This window comes from Etheostoma spectabile, chromosome 6 (assembly GCF_008692095.1).
Source record: "Etheostoma spectabile isolate EspeVRDwgs_2016 chromosome 6, UIUC_Espe_1.0, whole genome shotgun sequence".
NCBI classification, from domain to species: domain Eukaryota; kingdom Metazoa; phylum Chordata; class Actinopteri; order Perciformes; family Percidae; genus Etheostoma; species Etheostoma spectabile.
Window position 1 is genome coordinate 2,323,222 of NC_045738.1, and position 18,427 is coordinate 2,341,648.

At 40.6% G+C, this 18,427-nt stretch overlaps 1 protein-coding gene across 1 annotated transcript in view; it reads right to left on the bottom strand.

Annotated features, from left to right (window-relative positions):
• The window catches only part of LOC116691809 (growth factor receptor-bound protein 10), a gene marked incomplete at its 5' end in the record, with an annotated part of 63,225 nt that overhangs the window by 20,559 nt on the left and 24,239 nt on the right, over window positions 1-18,427 (bottom strand). The window contains 1 exon segment of the mRNA XM_032519723.1: window positions 16,508-16,652. Coding sequence (XP_032375614.1) covers window positions 16,508-16,652 — 145 coding nt within the window.

Sequence of the window (18,427 nt, forward strand, 5' to 3'; positions counted from 1 at the left end):
CACACACACACACACACACACACACACACACACAGAGTCCTAATATGGACACACACACACAAAGACAAAGCTAGACAGAAACTAGACAGGCGCAAACAGACAGAGAAAAAGTAAACTGCACTGTATGAGAACGTGCTTTGTGAAAACTAAAGCACACAAGCGTGTGTGTGCACGCCCAGCAGCTCACACGCACACACAGATCCATCTCTTCGAGAATTGGCTGCTGGTCTATAAATAGCTCCACTGGTATTATGTACACATTACAAGCCATTACATCAGAAAGGAGTTACTGTGGCAGATTACAATTCTAAAAGAGTATTAGCCATTAGGCATACAAGCCTGAGCACACATTAGGATCCATTACATGTGGACAATGTTGTGAAGCAGTTTAAAAGTCAGGCAACCTGGACAAAAGTTTCATAAGGGAGAAAAAAGTCCCACCATATGTTTATATGTAAATGTAACCCCAATGTCAACTCTTCCTGGAACATCATCGCAGATGACATTCCTTCCGATTAACATGTGCAGGAACTTTCTTGCCCTGAGTTGAGCCTTCAGGCTGTGTACAATTATGGCCTACCCAAACCTTAGCCACAGCACTTAAACAAACCTTAACCGTCTATAACATCAACATCTTAATGACTTAGCTTGTTGGTAGCAATACGCACAATCTTTAGAGCAAAAAAGACTCACTTGCTGTATTCTCAGAGCTCATATAGTACACTCTAGAATACTAGGTATAATAAAGTTTAATGTCAGTTTTTATCTAAGATACAACGGAATACAACATGAAAATCAACAGTCCCTGCAGAGACTTGATTGTAAGACCAGGAGGCAAAATAAATGATATAGTTTTAAGTATATAAAAATAGAAAATGGAGGGTATAAAACATTACATAGTTGATTATTCCAACAGAACCAAGTCAGAAAAAAAGCTATAAAAACATGCACAACGTGGCTGGGTTAGCTCAGTTGATAGAGCAGAAGCACATATATGGAGGTTTACCCCCAATTTCCACCGGATGCGTAACAGCTGCGGATCCCGTCGGAAACGGCGGCAAAGTTATTAGGTTTCCGTTAAAGTCAATTTGTGTATTTCCACTGACTGCAGGACAGTTGCGTTCCGGCTCCGTCCCAGCTTGCATATCGCCGAAGCAGATACGCAGAGCTTCTATATTTGCCGGATGCCGGAGAGCTCCGCAGCAATTCAGCTCACGATAGATAGTGAGGGACGGGAAGTCGAGCAGAGAAACAATAAAACATCCAGTTAACCTTTAAAATACAATAGCTCACAGCGGATTATATTTCCCTGCACTACACCTTGTAAACACAGCACATAGTTGTTTCCTCTCGATTCCTCTGGATGGAAACACACTGTTGTTGGTTTTTATGGTTCTAATGTACATGAATTTGCGAGATCTCGTGGAACCTCGAGACTTCAGCTGGCAGTCATGGCCACGGCGGACGGCATAGAACGGAGCCGTCACGCAGCGGAGCCGATCCGCAGCTGTTACGCATCCGGTGGAAATTGGGGGTTACTCCTCAAAGCAGCGGGCACAGGTTTGACTCTAACCTGGGGCCCTTTGCTGTCACTGTCATTCCCCCTCCCTCTCCCCTTTCATGTCTCAATCTATCCTATGGAAATGAAAGTCCTAAATGCCCCAAGAAATGATCTTAAAAAAACAAAACCACAACACTTTCAACATTGAGATATAGCTGCTCTGTCTTACAACCCTCTATTTGTGTTGCCAAAAAAGAACTGTAGCTATTGATAAGCTGCTTTGGCTCACACGACCCACTCCAGCTTCATATTCCCATTAACAAGTACTCTCCAAAAAGCCCCATTGGTTGCAATGTGGTGCTGTGTGTGGTCTCGGCCGCCCCTGGAAACTGATGTCCGGCTGATGAGATGGAGACACAAAAACTTGAATGGACCTCGGACAATTGGCTGTCCCCGCTCAGGGCCGGTAGTTAGCAGTAGTGGGATGCACAAGCCAAGAAAACTGCTGACTCATGAGAAAGGGACAGTGAACTGTCCCTTGTCATCCAATTACCATGTTAAATTAAGTCCCAAGACATAGGGGCCTATCTGGGCTCAGCAAAGCAAAATAAGGCAGAAAGGGATTTAGTGGGCAGGGGAGAGAGAGATGGAATAGGGAGGGAGAAGAGCAGGATTGTTTCGAGAGAGAGAGGGAGATGTATGGAGAGAAACTTAGGAGGAGAAGACTCCCAGTGCACACTGACAATACAAAGTCATGTACAATGGCAGACTGCCATTTCAACCACTGTGCAGCCATGCATCAAACCATACACTGTATATTGGGTAGTTAGTCATCCCACAGAGCCTGCTCTGTCTATAAATAATGGAGCCTTTACACCCATTCAGGGTATCAAGACTTTTCAAGTTGACTGTTGGAAGATTTTGGAGCTGAGCCGGGTCAAATTTAATTAGCAATGCACAAAGTAGCACAAATTTAGGTCACAAAAAACATACCAAGCAAAAAAACATTGTATGCATATATACAGTGTATCTGTCACAACAGGCAAATATTGGGAATCTGAAGATAGAGGCGAGAAACAATGTCTATTTTCAGTTAAATAGTGGTTGTAGTGCAAATTGTAGTCCAGCCAGTAACACTTTCGATAACCTGGTGACCAGATTCCTGGTCTCATCCATTTTAAGGTTTGTTCAGAACAGAATCAGACAGTTTTTAAGAAGTTTCTATGGAAACATCCCTACACACCTGTTCTGTCATACTTTTTAGACTACTTTTTAAAATTAGATTTGTGCCATGCACTTCCTGTAGGGTCGTCTAGACAGGGTTATCATGACGCAAGAACAATCTCTACCCTATTTATTATGAGTACCGGCTGAGAAACACTCCACATGGAGCAAAATATTTTAGCAACAAGAGGAAAAGTGTGTGTGTGAGAGAGAGAGAGAGAGAGAGAGTGTGTGTGTGTGTGTGTGTGTGTGTGTGTGTGTGTGTGTGTGTGTGTGTGTGTGTGTGTGTGTGTGTGTGTGTGTGTGTGTGTGTGTGTGTGTGTGTGTTTGTTTGTGTGGTGGGGGGCCACCACACAAATTGTGTACTAGCGTCCAATTGCCAGCCCACCCTGGAATCCTTTCAGACCACTGCTGATTTGGAGCCATTGTCCAATTACAGAAGGAGGACAGAAGGATGGGGTCAGGGTAATTGTGATTGGTCAAACAAAGGATAACATCATTGGCATGATTTTGGCAATATATAGTAGTTTCTCCAGACTCCAAGTTTAGACTACCAATCGCCATGATAGATTGTATTTCTTATAGTCACATTTACACTTTTTCAAATTGCTGCAGAAAATCACTGTTCCCACAAGTTACTAATAATTCTATGAATGAATAATCCTACAATTGTAATAAAGGATATCTGTGTGAGGGGAAAACATCTACAGGTCCTTGTGTCCCATGACAGTAATAAGAGGACTACTAGCATCACAGGCAATTAAAAACATTCATTTCCGTTCAGATGAACCGATTGTGCCACAGTTCTGTACAAACTGTCCCAAATATTACGTTTTCAGACAGAGCATTGGAGATGCTCGGTCTGTCATTTGCTCTCTCATTTTTTCTCTATTGAAACAAATTCCAATTGCTGAGCTCTTTGAGTCAGGTTGCTTGTCTTGTTCTTCAATTTTAAAACTTGAAAGAATGACGGGCATAGTTTCATTTGTAACATAATTCAATTTTCCTCCTTTTGTCATGTCACTTACTGTTTTTTTAAACTACGTAAATAAATAAAAGTTTCCTGTCCATAATTCTTATCCTTAAAGGAACACACCACCGTTTGACAGTCACCCCTAACTGTAGATAGGTGGGACAACACATTTTTGTCTCAGTACATTGTTTTAGTACGGTGCAACACAGGCAGCACCGCCGCTAGTTAGCTTAGCGAAGTGAATGGAATCTTGTGTTACCGGTTAGCATGTTGTGAGAAAAAGTAAGCCAACAAAAAACAACCAAAGTACTTATTGTGGCCTGCATATTCACAACAGATGCAAATAGCCATGCAGATTAAGACTAGACGATTTCCAAGGCAGATATTGGGACTATAGTACTGTATATTGGGTAGTTTAATTGAAGCACAGCCAAAACTTTTATAACACTAATTCATCAACAGCTTTTCAATTTCTCAGGCCCTGTTTACACAAATACGGTTGTGGGTAAAAACTTAAAAATATTTTATCTGATGTGCCTTTTGTTTAGATGGCGACGGTGTTTTTGAGGCTTAAAAACGCAAAAAAGTGAAATTCCCCTCCAGAGAGGAAATCTTAAAAATGCTCCACCGTCACGTTCCTGTCTCAAGGGTATGTAACATTTCTTCTGCCACATGGCATCGTTTTGTCATTAATTACATCCCAGTTTGCAACACAGTAATACAACAGATACCTTATTTATTGATATGGATTGATTTCGATGTTGATCGATCCAACACCAAAGATTCTATTGTACTTTAAAATAATGTTTCCAAAATCTTTTCAGTGGTTCATTTACTCGTTAGAATGAGACATAAGAATATTGGTAACAATTAACCCTTCCAACCTGTAGGGGGAACAAAGAGGAAAAGTGCTTTGCTCTTTAAAGATGATGGTTGACAAGTAGCTAATGCTAATGTAAGCCGCTAACGTAGTTTACTGAACCGTCGGGAAACCGACCCAGGCACCCGAGTCAGAACAGCGGCCATTCGTAACGTTATGCCTCCGTTAGCGTTACCGGTACCACCTCTTTTGCTTTTAGCCGTCTGTACAGTAAGCTAAATTTACCAGACAAAACAGGAATAAGGCACCAAAAGGAGTGGTAGCACTGGATCTGGATGGGAAGGATAACTCTGGGAGCTGGAAGGGGTGTGTCGCGATTCCGCCTTCTCCCAGGCGCGAATCACAGGTTCGTTAGGCTGGGTGTCGCGATTTCGGTTTCATTTTACATATCGTTACAGCCCTAGTGAGAACGCAACACCCCTTTTGCATTTTCTCTTCAGATTGTTTCCGTCTAAACATAGCCTCAGTCTCTATTCTTCGTCTTATTACTCTTTCTTCCCTCCTCTTCTGCTGTTTCACAGCAGCAGCTCAGAAATCTGAGCTGTCCTACTTTTCCTGAGGGACAGAGAGGGAGGGGGGAAGAGAGAGAAAGAGAGAGAGAGAGAAAGGACAGAGAGAGAGAGAGAAAGGACAGAGAGAGACAGAGAGAAAGGACAGAGAGAGACAGGAAAGGAAGAGAGTAAGAGAGATGCAGTCTCCATGACCTACATGAATTTAACAGCTCTGTTCAGCTTTGGCCAGATGAAATGCCTACAGGCAGCAACACACTGCTCTCTTTGTGAAACACATGGACACACGCACACCTAGTGGGGTGGGAATCACCAGACACCTCAGGATACAATATCATCACAATATTTATGTCACAATACAATATTATCGCGATATTGTAATATTCTGCGATATATTGCAATTTTATTACCTTTTTTTCCAACTTCAAAGTTTCTCCCAATTTCAAATGATGTCCTCAAAAGAGAACTTTGTCAACATCTGTTTTTTCTAAAAAGATTTTATCTCTGTCATCTCACCTAAATAGTATTGCTGCAACATGGGATTATCAAGCAGACAAACTGAGCAACACGTATAAAATAAAAGACTGATAATTGACCTCTGTGTATCGATACAGTATTGCCATGGAAAACATGGCAACTACTATGCTGTATCGATGTCTTCCTTCACCCCTAAAACATAGACACATGCGTTTACACCTGTATTCAGGCACATGTGGGTGTGTATGAGGGTGCAAGGACGTAAAAAAGCACAGTCAAAACCATGTGAGTAAAAGACTTTTCACATCAATATTGTTTTGAATCATCAGTAGTATGCCCAGGGTAGGATAAATGCAAAAGCACACACGTGTGATACTCTGACAATCTAAACTACAGAGACAGAGACAGATGAGAGAGCTAACACCAGCCCATTAGCTGAAGGAGTAATGGGTTCTTGCCCTATTAGCTGGGTGAAAGTTGTGGCTTCTAATCTTACACTGCCTGCCTTCTGGGACACAGAGTGAGGGATGGACCCTTAAAGGTGCACCATCACCAGTTTCTGGGTGGTCCAGTCATGTTCCTATAGAAATACATTTATTTAGCTAACTTGAATACAGAAAATAATTAAATAAAGCCTTAATTATTAACCCTTTCATTATTTGAGGCTTGTGGTCTCCTACCATTACCTCAATAAATGGATTAAAATGCTCTGGTTAGGATTCCCTCATTAATCTATAACAAACCGTGAACTGTGATAGCATAATTTGATGCTGGGGTAAAATGAACCTGATGCACATTCATATACTGTATACTGTATCTGCCTGACAGTCTGTATTGCTTAATTGATAGGCTGGCATTATTTAGACAACTTTGGAAACAAGTTTGGAATTGCTGCATCCACTAAAATGGGCAATTTGAGATGAGCAGCGTTGTATTTACATTAGTCACAATCTCAGTGACTGACCAAAGTTTTTACACAGCTTAGTTTACTACACTGGAATACAATGCCTTTTGAACTATATTCAACATTTTCAGACATCATTACTCGTGCAGCAGATACATTTCTTCTATAAGGCAATTTTGTATCTAGTAGTATACCAATGTCTAAATGCTTCCTTAGCGCTTGTATTATGTAGCAGACGATCGCTATTAGCAGTGAAAACATCTGTTTTTATATGCATAATCTTTATAGCGGTAGTTTGTTTTAGACTGTATGTGAATGCAATGCTGCATTTTCATTGGCTCAGGGCTGTCATGAGGTGTTCATCACATGCACATACCACTTCTGGTACAGTGTAGGCAGTGGACGTTAGCTGCAGATGGCTTAGTGGTTGCAGTGACACTGACCTATTTTTACTGAAAGCGTTTAAACTAATTTACCATGCAACAGGATGAATTTAAACCAACGGTTTGTGTCTATGCATAAGTGGGATACTTACCCAAGTGTCGGCCTCCTCCAGGATAGTATTTTAGTATGTGTGACATTGTGTATCTCATGGTGCATTTTATAAGCCCTGCCCTTGGTAATACAGTATACTAATGCACAGACCACAAAGGTTTTTATGCACGAGCTATGAGATGGGGATCTGCTCCCAAGTGGCTTTGCCCAGTACTAATTTTAGAGTCATATTTATCTAAACTGAGCCATTACTCAGACTAATCATGCCGGCCTACTCTATTATTCAACAACAGGCGATGTGTGTGTGTGTGTGTGCGTGTGTGTGTGTGTGAGTAGCACGGCATGTTTCCATTTAGCAGCAGGGGATAAATATGGCCCTGACACATGAGATGTTCCAGACTCAACCACAACCTGCCTGTCTCTTCTCCAGGTAGTATTTGTTTCACAGCAGCCAAATAATTAGTATTTTACCGCACCAAATGCTGCAAATCCACTCAGTCACTCAATGCAATTTGTGTATATGTTGATATATGCATCTGCTTGAAAAAGAGAGCAGGGTCATGCGAGCTGACAAAGGGTTACTGTACTGCCTGCATGCTCTCTTTACCTTTGCCACAAAGAGCATCAAATGACAAGCATGTTTGTGTGCAAATGTGTGCAAGTGTGTGTGTGTGTGTGTGCGTGTGCATGCCTTGGGCTCAAAGACTGGATGTAATGGTAGGAATAATGAGGCCAGCAGGAAGACACACACACACACACACACAAACATAAACGTGACTAGCTGGTGATCTCACAATTCGGTGTGTCAGTGTGTGTGTCTAAGTGTGTGTTCCATGTTTCACTTTAAGATCCATTTAAAAGCAAGCTGGCTGCTTGATCCACTCACAGATGGGGCCTGCAGAACACATCAGTGCAATGAGAAGCAGAACACACTCATGCACGCAAGCACACACGCACGCACGGCCCCAAGGTATTTTAACCCCTAGGTGGCACATGTGGGCAGTCCAAACTACAACAGATAGAAAACGTTGCATTCCAACAAGATCTGAAGCGTCTTTGTAATAACGGTGGCTGAGAATTACTAGTAGTGTAGAGCCTTCTGCTATCCAAAATGTACACAAAAATAATGTTTCTCAGAATCCAAGGAGAAAATATTAAAAGTCATGATCTCATTGTTTGATTTACATTTTCGTGTTGTTGTGTTGAGTATATATTGTTATTGATATTGTTAAACGAAGACCTTAAAATGAGAATTGACGGTGAGGAAAATACTTCCGGGCGTAAAATTCCATCACAAAGAAAGCGGAAGGTAAAGGACATTACATGCATCCAGCAGAAGTCCTGCAGCACCGGAGCAATCCCGGAAGTGGAACGTCAAGAATATAGACTACGTGTGCACTGACATTTATCATCACACATTTTAACAGTATGCAACTTGTGTTATAGTGGATGAATCAGAGAGCTATGTAGTGTTATGTTAGCAACTGCTATAGCTTGCTAGCATTAGCTATCTTGTCCTCTCTGGGAGACACAGATTGTTATAATAATCATTTGACATGCTTAAATCTAATGTTTTTTAGCTAGCTACAGGCACTTTGTTGTTATTGTGGTACTGATTTGCATTTGTGTTCCACATGCAGAACAGTAACTGGTACTGTCATAAAAAAAGTTGTAAAAAAGTCACTTAATAAATAGAAAAGTCATAAAAACAACTTGTAGTAGGCTATAGTATGTCATAAAAACACTTATATAGGCATTGAATGCCATTAAAATAAATCATAATATAGTATAGTAAGTATATATAAGTCTAGTAAGGTAAAACAGTCTTGTGAAGGTCTGGAATGCTCAGCAATGGGCAGGATCCAACCATGAAACGACAACTGTACACACACACACACACACAAACACACACACACACACACACACACACACACACACACAATCCACAATACACAAAACTGAACCTCCTCACCAACACGCCCTTATTTTTAAATACACACACTTGTGCACGCGCCCACAGACGTTCCCACACGATGGGGCCAACAGTTTGGGCATCGACAGCATTCCATTCTGCTTTCCTTTTATAGTGGAAAAATCTGCCCTTTGACCTGGAGTATTTCCAACATTGAAGAAGGAGGCAGCCAAAGAATGCCATGCTTCAGAGCTAATAGAGAGAGAAGAGGGGTGGATCGATGCCCATCTGGGTGTTTCTAGAATCCTATTACTTTCTTTTCAGCAACCACAATGGCTTCTTCAAGTATTCACTGTGTAAAACTGTTTTTGGTAACCCATTGGTACATATGTAATAAGCAACTGTTTGTTAACATGTTCACTTATCAATTTAATAAAAGGGATGATATGCTAGTGTTGTATTAACAGCTTTTTTTTGGCCAAAATATCCATTCATGCAGGGTTACGTTCACTATTTTGTTTTAAACATCTTTAAACATTTAAACATAATTCCAACAAAGAAGCATACATAGACTAGGGATATTATTTTTAGAAGCTTGTACAATGCTGAGATGCAAAGGGAGACTGCATCACATCTTCCTTGTTACTTCTTTCTGCTCAGAGTAAGTAATTGAATAAAAAAGCTTATGGTACTTATACTCGATTTACTGCATTATCAGTCTTACACAACGCTAAGAGTAATGATTTAGAATTCTGATTCATTAAGAAACAGGTTGCATGATTTCTACAAGCTTATATATATCATGAGCACATCATTAACATTCTACTTCAATGCAGTATAGCTGATACTTTAATAGTTTTTTAAATAAGTAGTGTCACAGCTTTGAAGTCTAACTAAACTGGAGGCACATGTCATGCAAAGAGAGAGAGAGAGAGAGAGAGAGAGAGAGAGAGAGAGAAAGAGAGAGAGAGGTGAGGAATAGTGAGAGGTGGAATTGTGAACAGCATCACTAGAGCAAAATCTAATATACAGTAGCTCAGCATATTTCACAAGACAATTCAGAAAAGACATAGGCGGGAAAGGATACTAAGAAATACAAACATAATAGTAATATAATAAAAATGCAGAAAACCAAAAAATGTATTCCACTTTTTTTTTAATGTAATTTACAGTAAGTTTGTACAGCCCATATAGATCCACAGATACATTTATAAAGTTCTATGATGGCGCAACAGTGAGAAATCACTGCACCTATCATAGAATCATCCACATTCAAAAGATATGTACATAATGCTTCTGTGCATATTTCAGTACATCCTGTATCTTGATGATTTGCCGCATATGTCTCTGTACATGTTGCTTTAATCTTTAAATTGAATACTATACATCAATGTAATGTACAAAGCAACAAAATCCTGAACATTTGCATACTGTACTTATCTAAGAATAATAATATAGTCATTATTTTTTTTAAAGGTAGACAGATTGATAGCAAGATTGCTTAAATGTGCGTGATATAGAAAGCAGTAACATTATGTATATTATTAGTCAGACTTGTGCAACTAGACAACAATTCTGGCAGTAAGCACAAACAGCTAATTTGCTAAAATTATAGTGCCAATCAAAAGTCCACAGCTTGTTTGGCACCATGTGCTATTTTAGGCTTCTTTGTTTATCGTGTGTGAATGCGTATGTATTCTCTTTCCATCAGTATCCATTCATATCCCATTAATGCATGTTAGTATCTTAGCTTCTTCCCCACAGTCCTTGTGCTTTTTTGCCTCGTAGATTTCCTTGGATTGTGGTGGCCCCTGGATTGTTGCTGCGGCAGCTGCCGGGGTCCTGCTCAACGCCCACTATTACTACAATTATTATTTTTGTTTGGTATAGTTCTATTATCTTTACTGTTACTCTAGTTGTCTCTGTTCATTCATCAGCGTTATACCCACTGTTACACCCTACAATGATTATTAGTCATATTTCTATAATTATTATAGTTAGATATTATAGTTGCTGTACATATTTCTCTCTTTCAGTCTCTCTCTCTGTAAAGTGTCCTAAGATCTGATACTTTGTTACAGGACCAGTGATGGGAATATTAGTGTTATAAATAAATTCATTACAAATGGTGTTACTTTTTTTCAGTAACGAGTAATCTAATCGATTACTCTTACAATCATAATAACATTGTTACCATTAATGCCAAAAAACGCGGTGTGTTACTATAATTCAAGCTGTTTTTTTCATCAGACCAACTAGATCTCTGACTTTTTTTCTTCCTTGGTTAGTGGGCCGTGCATGAGACAAGCGCATAAATGCTGACGATTGGCTGAGGTTGAGTAAAATTTCATGGTAAGCACACTTATGTTATTTTCACTACAAAGGCTGTATATATTTTGTAAGTTTGTATTAAGTGTCCATTTCATTATAATATTCCGATTTATCATAAATAATTGAACATGCACATGCATTTTATGTTCCGTTAAAGAGGGGTGGAGGTGGGGTCACATTTGAGCATTTAAAAATGTACTTGAAAGTAACACATTAGTTACTTTCTGAAGTAACTAGTTATGTCTTATAATTTGTAACTGAGTATATAATTTAGTTAATTTTTGGAAGTAGTAACTAGTAACTGTAACTAATTACTTTTTAAAAGTGGCTTGCCCAACACTGTACAGGAGTGTTGACTGAACTTAAGGTTCATAGTAAAGGACAAAAGGGTGGAGGGATGACAGAAGATGACTTGGGACTTGGCCTGCACAATATTGGAAAAATCTGAAATAATAAATCATTCTCAACTACTGCAGTGATTTCGTAGGCGAAATAATCTACATAGAAGATGATAAACTTTAATGCTTTACAAACACCAAAGCAAGTAAGCGCTGTGACTACTCTTCTGAAGTGATTTTGGAGAGGGAAATTAGGTAGAAATATGCTGGTTGACTGGCATGACACCATTGTATTCATATAATACTGTCAATCCAGGCTAAAGTGTATGACAACGGCTGCATGTTGCTTCATCTAAATTTCAGGTTGTGGTCAACTAGCAGGGCCAGCTTGTTAGTTTGATAAATTGATCAGACCTGCATGTCACGCGTTCAAGCAACACACTCTGTGTATCCAAGAACAATTAAATCCGTGTAAACGACGTTAGATCAGACACAGACTTCTGTTGTAGATTAGTGTTACGTTTCCAGTGTCGCGGCTCCGAACAGCATTAGTTGAGACGGACAGACGCCTTGTTTCTTTAGGCTAACTATATTAGCTTTAGCCTGGCTGGTAGCAGCTTTCTGCTTGTTTCTTTAGGCTAACTATATTAGCTTTAGCCTGGCTGGTAGCAGCTTTCTGCTTGTTTCCTTAGGCTAACTATATTAGCTTTACCCTGGCTGGTAGCAGCTTTCTGCTTGTTTCTTTAGGCTAACTATATTAGCTTTAGCCTGGCTGGTAGCAGCTTTCTGCTTGTTTCTTAAAGCTAACTATATTAGCTTTAGCCTGGCTGGTAGCAGCTTTCTGCTTGTTTCTTAAAGCTAACTATATTAGCTTTAGCCTGGCTGGTAGCAGCTTTCTGCGGGAGGAAATGGCCGGGAGACTTAGTAATTATGTTGCATTAATCAGGTGATTTAGTTTGTATTTGCAGTGAACGTAAAACACTGACTACTGTAGCTTCACTGACTACCCATCACCACTGTCAGCGGCAGCTTCTGACTTCGGTACTTTTCTACACACGTAGAGCCTTACTTCTCATAACAATAAACCCTGTCGGACTAACGCCACATACACACGTTGCCGACATGGCTACCTGTCTTAAAGGGGAAGGGTCGACCGGTAATAATCATGTAAAAGGACAACGGTGAAAGTTTACTTTTCTATCAAGCAGCGAAAAAGGATTAGCGTCAACATCGCAACGTCCAGCGCATGCACACATCGCGATGTCAATGCTAAAACACAATATCATTCAGCCCTACTTGTGACAAACAATAAACACTGATATAAACTCTAAGACACAATGAGATAGACAGACCAATAGAAAGATAATAAAACACAGACTAAAAAGGCAGACAGTGCATGGGGATCCTGCCATACCATAAAGATCACTGAGCTACAGGACATCCAGTCCAAGTACAGTAAATCCAGCAAAATCTTTCAACCCATCAAATCAGTGTTCCCACACCACACTGGCTGGGGTAGCTATGGGAACACAGTTTCTGAGTAAGTGCATAACAGCCCTCTCAATTGCACTACTGAGGACAGACTGTCAAGAACCGACTGAGAAAATGAATGGATCTACTAGTTAACTGCCTTGCATTCATCTTGCATTACGTCTTACAGGTTTTTCCATTGCACGACATGGATTGCACAGGCCAAGCTCCTAGTATGGATAAGTATGGAGTTTAAGAAAGTCCAAATTTTGTTTGCAGTAATCCTTAGCAGGCACAGGAAGAATATCTGCCCATCTGTGCACACTTTCACACATACCACATTGGACTTGTGCCAGTGTTCATAGATGGCAGCTTCCTCATTTAATGTTCTTAATCATCATGCAGCTCCCAAAATAACCACACTTTTTTATTCGGATTTGGCCTTGTTTGTTTCATTGATGCTACGCAGCTTAAAGTTTAAAGCACATCCACCTGCAAAAAAATGTATTTCACCTGTACAGTTTCAACAGCTACATTGCTTTAACACTGCCCTTTATTACTACATTAGTTTGAAACCACGGAACATACTGCAACTCTATTTCAGAGTTTTCCTTTAAGAATGTACAGCTACAAAGACAAGTTAGAGACAGGAGGGCTAAGCGGGGAACGGATAAAGACAGGAGGGAGAGGAGAGTGGAGGAAAGTGAGGTAATTGGGAGTCATATGGCCATGTCAAACAGCTTGCCCAGTGATTCCTGACAGCCCAGCGCTGCGTCCTCATGCCTCATGCACACAGGCCAAAGAGTGAGGTAAGGAGGAACAGAGGGACAGAAGTATGAGAGTCAGTCAGAAAATGCCCGGAGGTCGGAAAATTCAGTAAACTAAACAGAGAAACTTCTCAACAGCCGGCTGGCTGACTGGACTGAATGTTTGGAGGGCAGGGAGAGGGGTAGATAGAGAAAAACTGACAAACAGAGAGGAAGAAAAATGGCACAAAACATAGCACAGACGGTTGAAAAGATTATGGTTAGAGGTCTTGGAAAGTGGGTTGGGAGCAATATAATTTACCTGCCCACCATCCCACTTGCCAAACTCTAAACAGATCACCACTCCACTCTGAACCACGTAAGGGAAGAATATGTTGTACGTTTGCTTCCGGAACTGGACCCCAAAAGGAGGTGGGTTTTAGTTTTCAACGTAAAGGTGCTGAATTGAATTTCCACTGAACAACAACCACAATGAGACATACTTTCCATTCCCATCAACAATGGACAGACACTGCCAATGCTGTAAATAGTTTACAGAACTCACAAAGACAAACAGGCAGACGTGAGCGCAAACACACATGCATCTAAAAAAACAAACACGCCCATATGCATTGATGGATGCCCAGCACACTTACACAAGTTTACATGACTGTGAGCACAGTGTGTGCATGGTAAAAACACAATAGGAATTCATTTTTCCACAGCCCTTTCTCACTATTGCCTCTTCATTGCAAATGTTCGGTGGTCCACGCAAAACAAAACCTGTAAAAATTTCCCTTTTTCTATATCTAGCAACTGTTTACCATTATAGCCAAGTATAGATATTAGTACATTCTGAGCAGATGTATGGCAATGTTTTAACACATGATGTAAAACTCCACGCAAAATCGTCTCTAATGTGACTGACACGCTAAAGTTCTTGTAATTAAACTTCATTCAAAATTGGTCAGACAAATTGCATGTCACACAAACAAACGTGTCACTATGAAAGGAGCACTGTGCATATACGTAGGATACAATAAAATAAGTATGGGTTCACTTTTTGTGAGATTTTAGTGTGCAAACATGTTTTGGTGTTAAGACAAACATCCATTAATTCCAGCTCTTCGAAAGTCGGACATGGGAAACAGGATTGCTGTGATGTGGGGTCATAACTGTGTCAATGTCAAAGGCAGATCCTCAACTAATGTGGAGTGCCTCAAAAAACGTTTAGAGATATTTCACCGTAATATATGATCACAGAAATATTTTACCTCCGCCGCTAATCTCCAACTCCCCTGCACCTCCTTTAATCCCCTACTCCACTTCCTGGTTTATACTGCCCTCTTAACAAGCCGTCTGGGAATTCAAAAACCAACAACATTCCCTTCCTGAGCGGCTCACCCAGTCTGACAAATTGGTTTCTGAATATTTACCAGAAACGCCTGCTTTACTTAAGGAGCCACTGTTAAATTACAGCTAGTATTTCAATACAAAACTCATAACCACTTGATCTTAATAAGATTCATCTTCGACCTCTTTACAGTATAAGTTAAGATTTACCATGCAGTTTTGAATTTCTGCCGCAGCTAGTAATTTTAAGCCTATGATATACCCGCAAAGAAAGAAAGAACTTTCCCACTCGTGAAGAGTAGATTTAAATCTAATATTTCAATTAACCATTAAGAGATTAAGGTCACATTTGGTACTTCTAAGCCACAATTTACCAGTTCTTAAAGCATTTACTGGATACCACAGGTTTATCAATTAATCAAGTGATTCAGGACCTGACGTTTGAGAAAAAAGATCAGGTCATATTAAACTCAGACTTATATTTTGGCAAGAAACAACTTAACTGGAACTGCAGTCTATGATCTTGCACCGTAAAAGCTATGACCAGAACAGGCCAGGATCACAGCCAGGGAGAGTACTTATGAGAAATCGTCCGCCCTCACATTACTGTAAGCTGGTATGTTACTGTAGCCAGCACTGGCCCCATGCGAAGATCATTAGCAGATGATGGGGGGACTGCAACTTCCAGGAATAGACAGACCAGTCTCTAAATCGTTGTCAACAAATGAACACACAAATGCATAAAGTCTCAGAGAAATTCAGTTTGTGCAGGTTGTATACCTACATATCTAATACAAACACACACACCACACCACACACACACACACACACACACACCACACACACACACCACACACACACACACACACACACACACACACACACACACACACACACAGAGTCTATGCTCCTCCACTCTTCACCTCATTCTTTTTTCTCAAACACAGCCGCAAAGCCTTTTGAGCGCACACACACAGATGGATTGTACAGTACAGTGCTATCACATGCAAGCAATCAACATACCTCAGATGAGGAAAACATGGGGCAGACGTAGAGCAGGGAAAATTCCTAAATGCATATGTCCAACATTCATGACCACTAAACACAGCTGATTTACGATTTTCAAATACTGCATCCTTCAAAACAAGTCACTTGAGTCACACTTGTGTCAGGAATCAACATACAAGTAAATCAAAATCAGCTGATGTCTCATATCCTGTTTTTCTGACATGGTCTCCCATATCGTATGAAGCCAATGTTCGGTATCCAGTGCAACCGCACTAAATTATAATGTGTAGTAAAATATGAAACCAACAAGAGCCATGCTGGGAAAAATGTGACTTTCATAATTCCTGAAAAGTTTCTACAGTGTTGTTTTGTAGGGTTTGACTTACATATTTACAAGTGGAGGTTTCTCCAGGGGGTAGAGAGCCAGGACTGAGGACAGGGGAGCTTGCTGGACTGCAGAGCTCTGGAAAGGGGTTTGGAATGGCCGGGAGAGATGATGTCCTCAGCTGCTGCTCCTCCTCCTGCAACCTCCTGGACAATGGACACAGGACACAGGAACAGTCATACAGTTGTCAAACATACTTTTTGTATTAGCTTGTGTTCCCTAATACACATATGAACTGACGGCTAAGGTTGAGACCTGGAACAACTTCTTTAAAAGTAAAATGGGAGAACTTTGAAATGAGAGTCGCTGACACACGTGTCCAGGAGAGAGAGTTGGAATTACTAAAGCATTGCTGTTCAGTATCTAGGCTCATGTCTGTTTCCATCTGATCTGCCTATAATGAATGTCTCCCAGCAAGTGGAAATCACAGACCCCCGCAGCGTGCCAGCTAATTTTCTGCAATATTTATCACACATCAATATTAAATCAAGGCATCGCTTTAAAGTAGTTTTTAAATGAGGTGCATACAGTGCAAGCGTGTGGCCTAAGAGAGGAATGATGATTTGACAGCTGATCATAAACCTTGCAGGATTCAGTATTTAAAATGGGCAGGTCAGTTTTTGAAATTCTAGCTAGATAGCAGAGAATCACTGTAGAAGACTCAAACTGTCTCTCTGTAGAACCCAGCGAGTTCAAAAGGGAACGAGCCTTTTGATGTTGTCCCATCTGAGCTTGAGAACAGGGTTATTCAGAGGTCAGCCCTGAATAATAAGAACTTCAGAGCCTGAGTCTGTGTGTTACAGAGAGAGATAGAGAGAGCTCATAAGACAGAATACTCCATTACCTGATCATCCCTCTTCTGTTTCTGTCATACTCTCCAAAGGCAAATAATAGGAGCTGACACCAGCTCTGCCGTGAATGCCTTTGTGTTTGTGCGCACTGTAAGCTTGTATACTATATAGCACTGTATGCTTCTACAGTATGTGTGAGTGAGAAAACACACTTTTAAATGCATGCAATAAAAGCCTTAGGGAAAATAGGGATTACTACTCTTCAAATTGAGAGAGACATTTGTATATGGTACTAAAAATAAATGAGATTCTTTACCTTTCTCCTCCTGCTGGTGTAGTTTGCAACAAAAAGGGAGTGACAAGGAGGAATGGGTCATTCAAAGGCTACAGAGGAGTGGAGAGGAAACGCTATCCCCAATTATCGAGAGGGTGGTGAGGAATGATAGTGTGGAGTGAGAGTTTTCTTTCCAATGTGGAGAGAGAAAAGAAGAAAGAGGTGTGTATGTGTGTGTGACTATGCACATGCAAATGTATGAGGCTGGAACATGTTAGTTTAAAGTTTAGGGCCATACTTCTGTTGCCTGAGTGCCTATGTATGTATGTGTGCACATGTACAATTGAAGTCTTATTTAGATTTTAACTGCTGGTTTATGTGTATCGTTAACTACAAGGGTGTTCACTTCTGATTGTATCTAGGATGTGTTTGATGCCAACACCTGATGAATGCACACAATTAACTGACAAACAGCTCATTCAAAATTCCATTCAACCATGTGTTAAAGGTCCTATGACATTCTGCGTTTTGGATGCTTTTATACAGACCTTAGAGGTTCCCTAACACCATATCTGAAGTCTTTTGGACAAAATTCAGCCTTGATGCAGAATTACAGCCACTAGAGCCAGTCCCACAATGACCTTTCCTTAGTGTGTGCCATTTCTGTCTGTAGCTTTAATTGATTGAGGAGGAGGGGGAGGGGAGGGGAGGTGGGGGCGAGGGTGTAGCCTTGACCCACTACCATGCTTTGCTTGTTTTCACCCCATGATGTCTCTCTCTTTCTCTTGGGTGGGCCACATTCTCCAGGCAAGCAAAATAGAGAAAGGGGAAGTAACCTTTCCCCTTATGACATCAT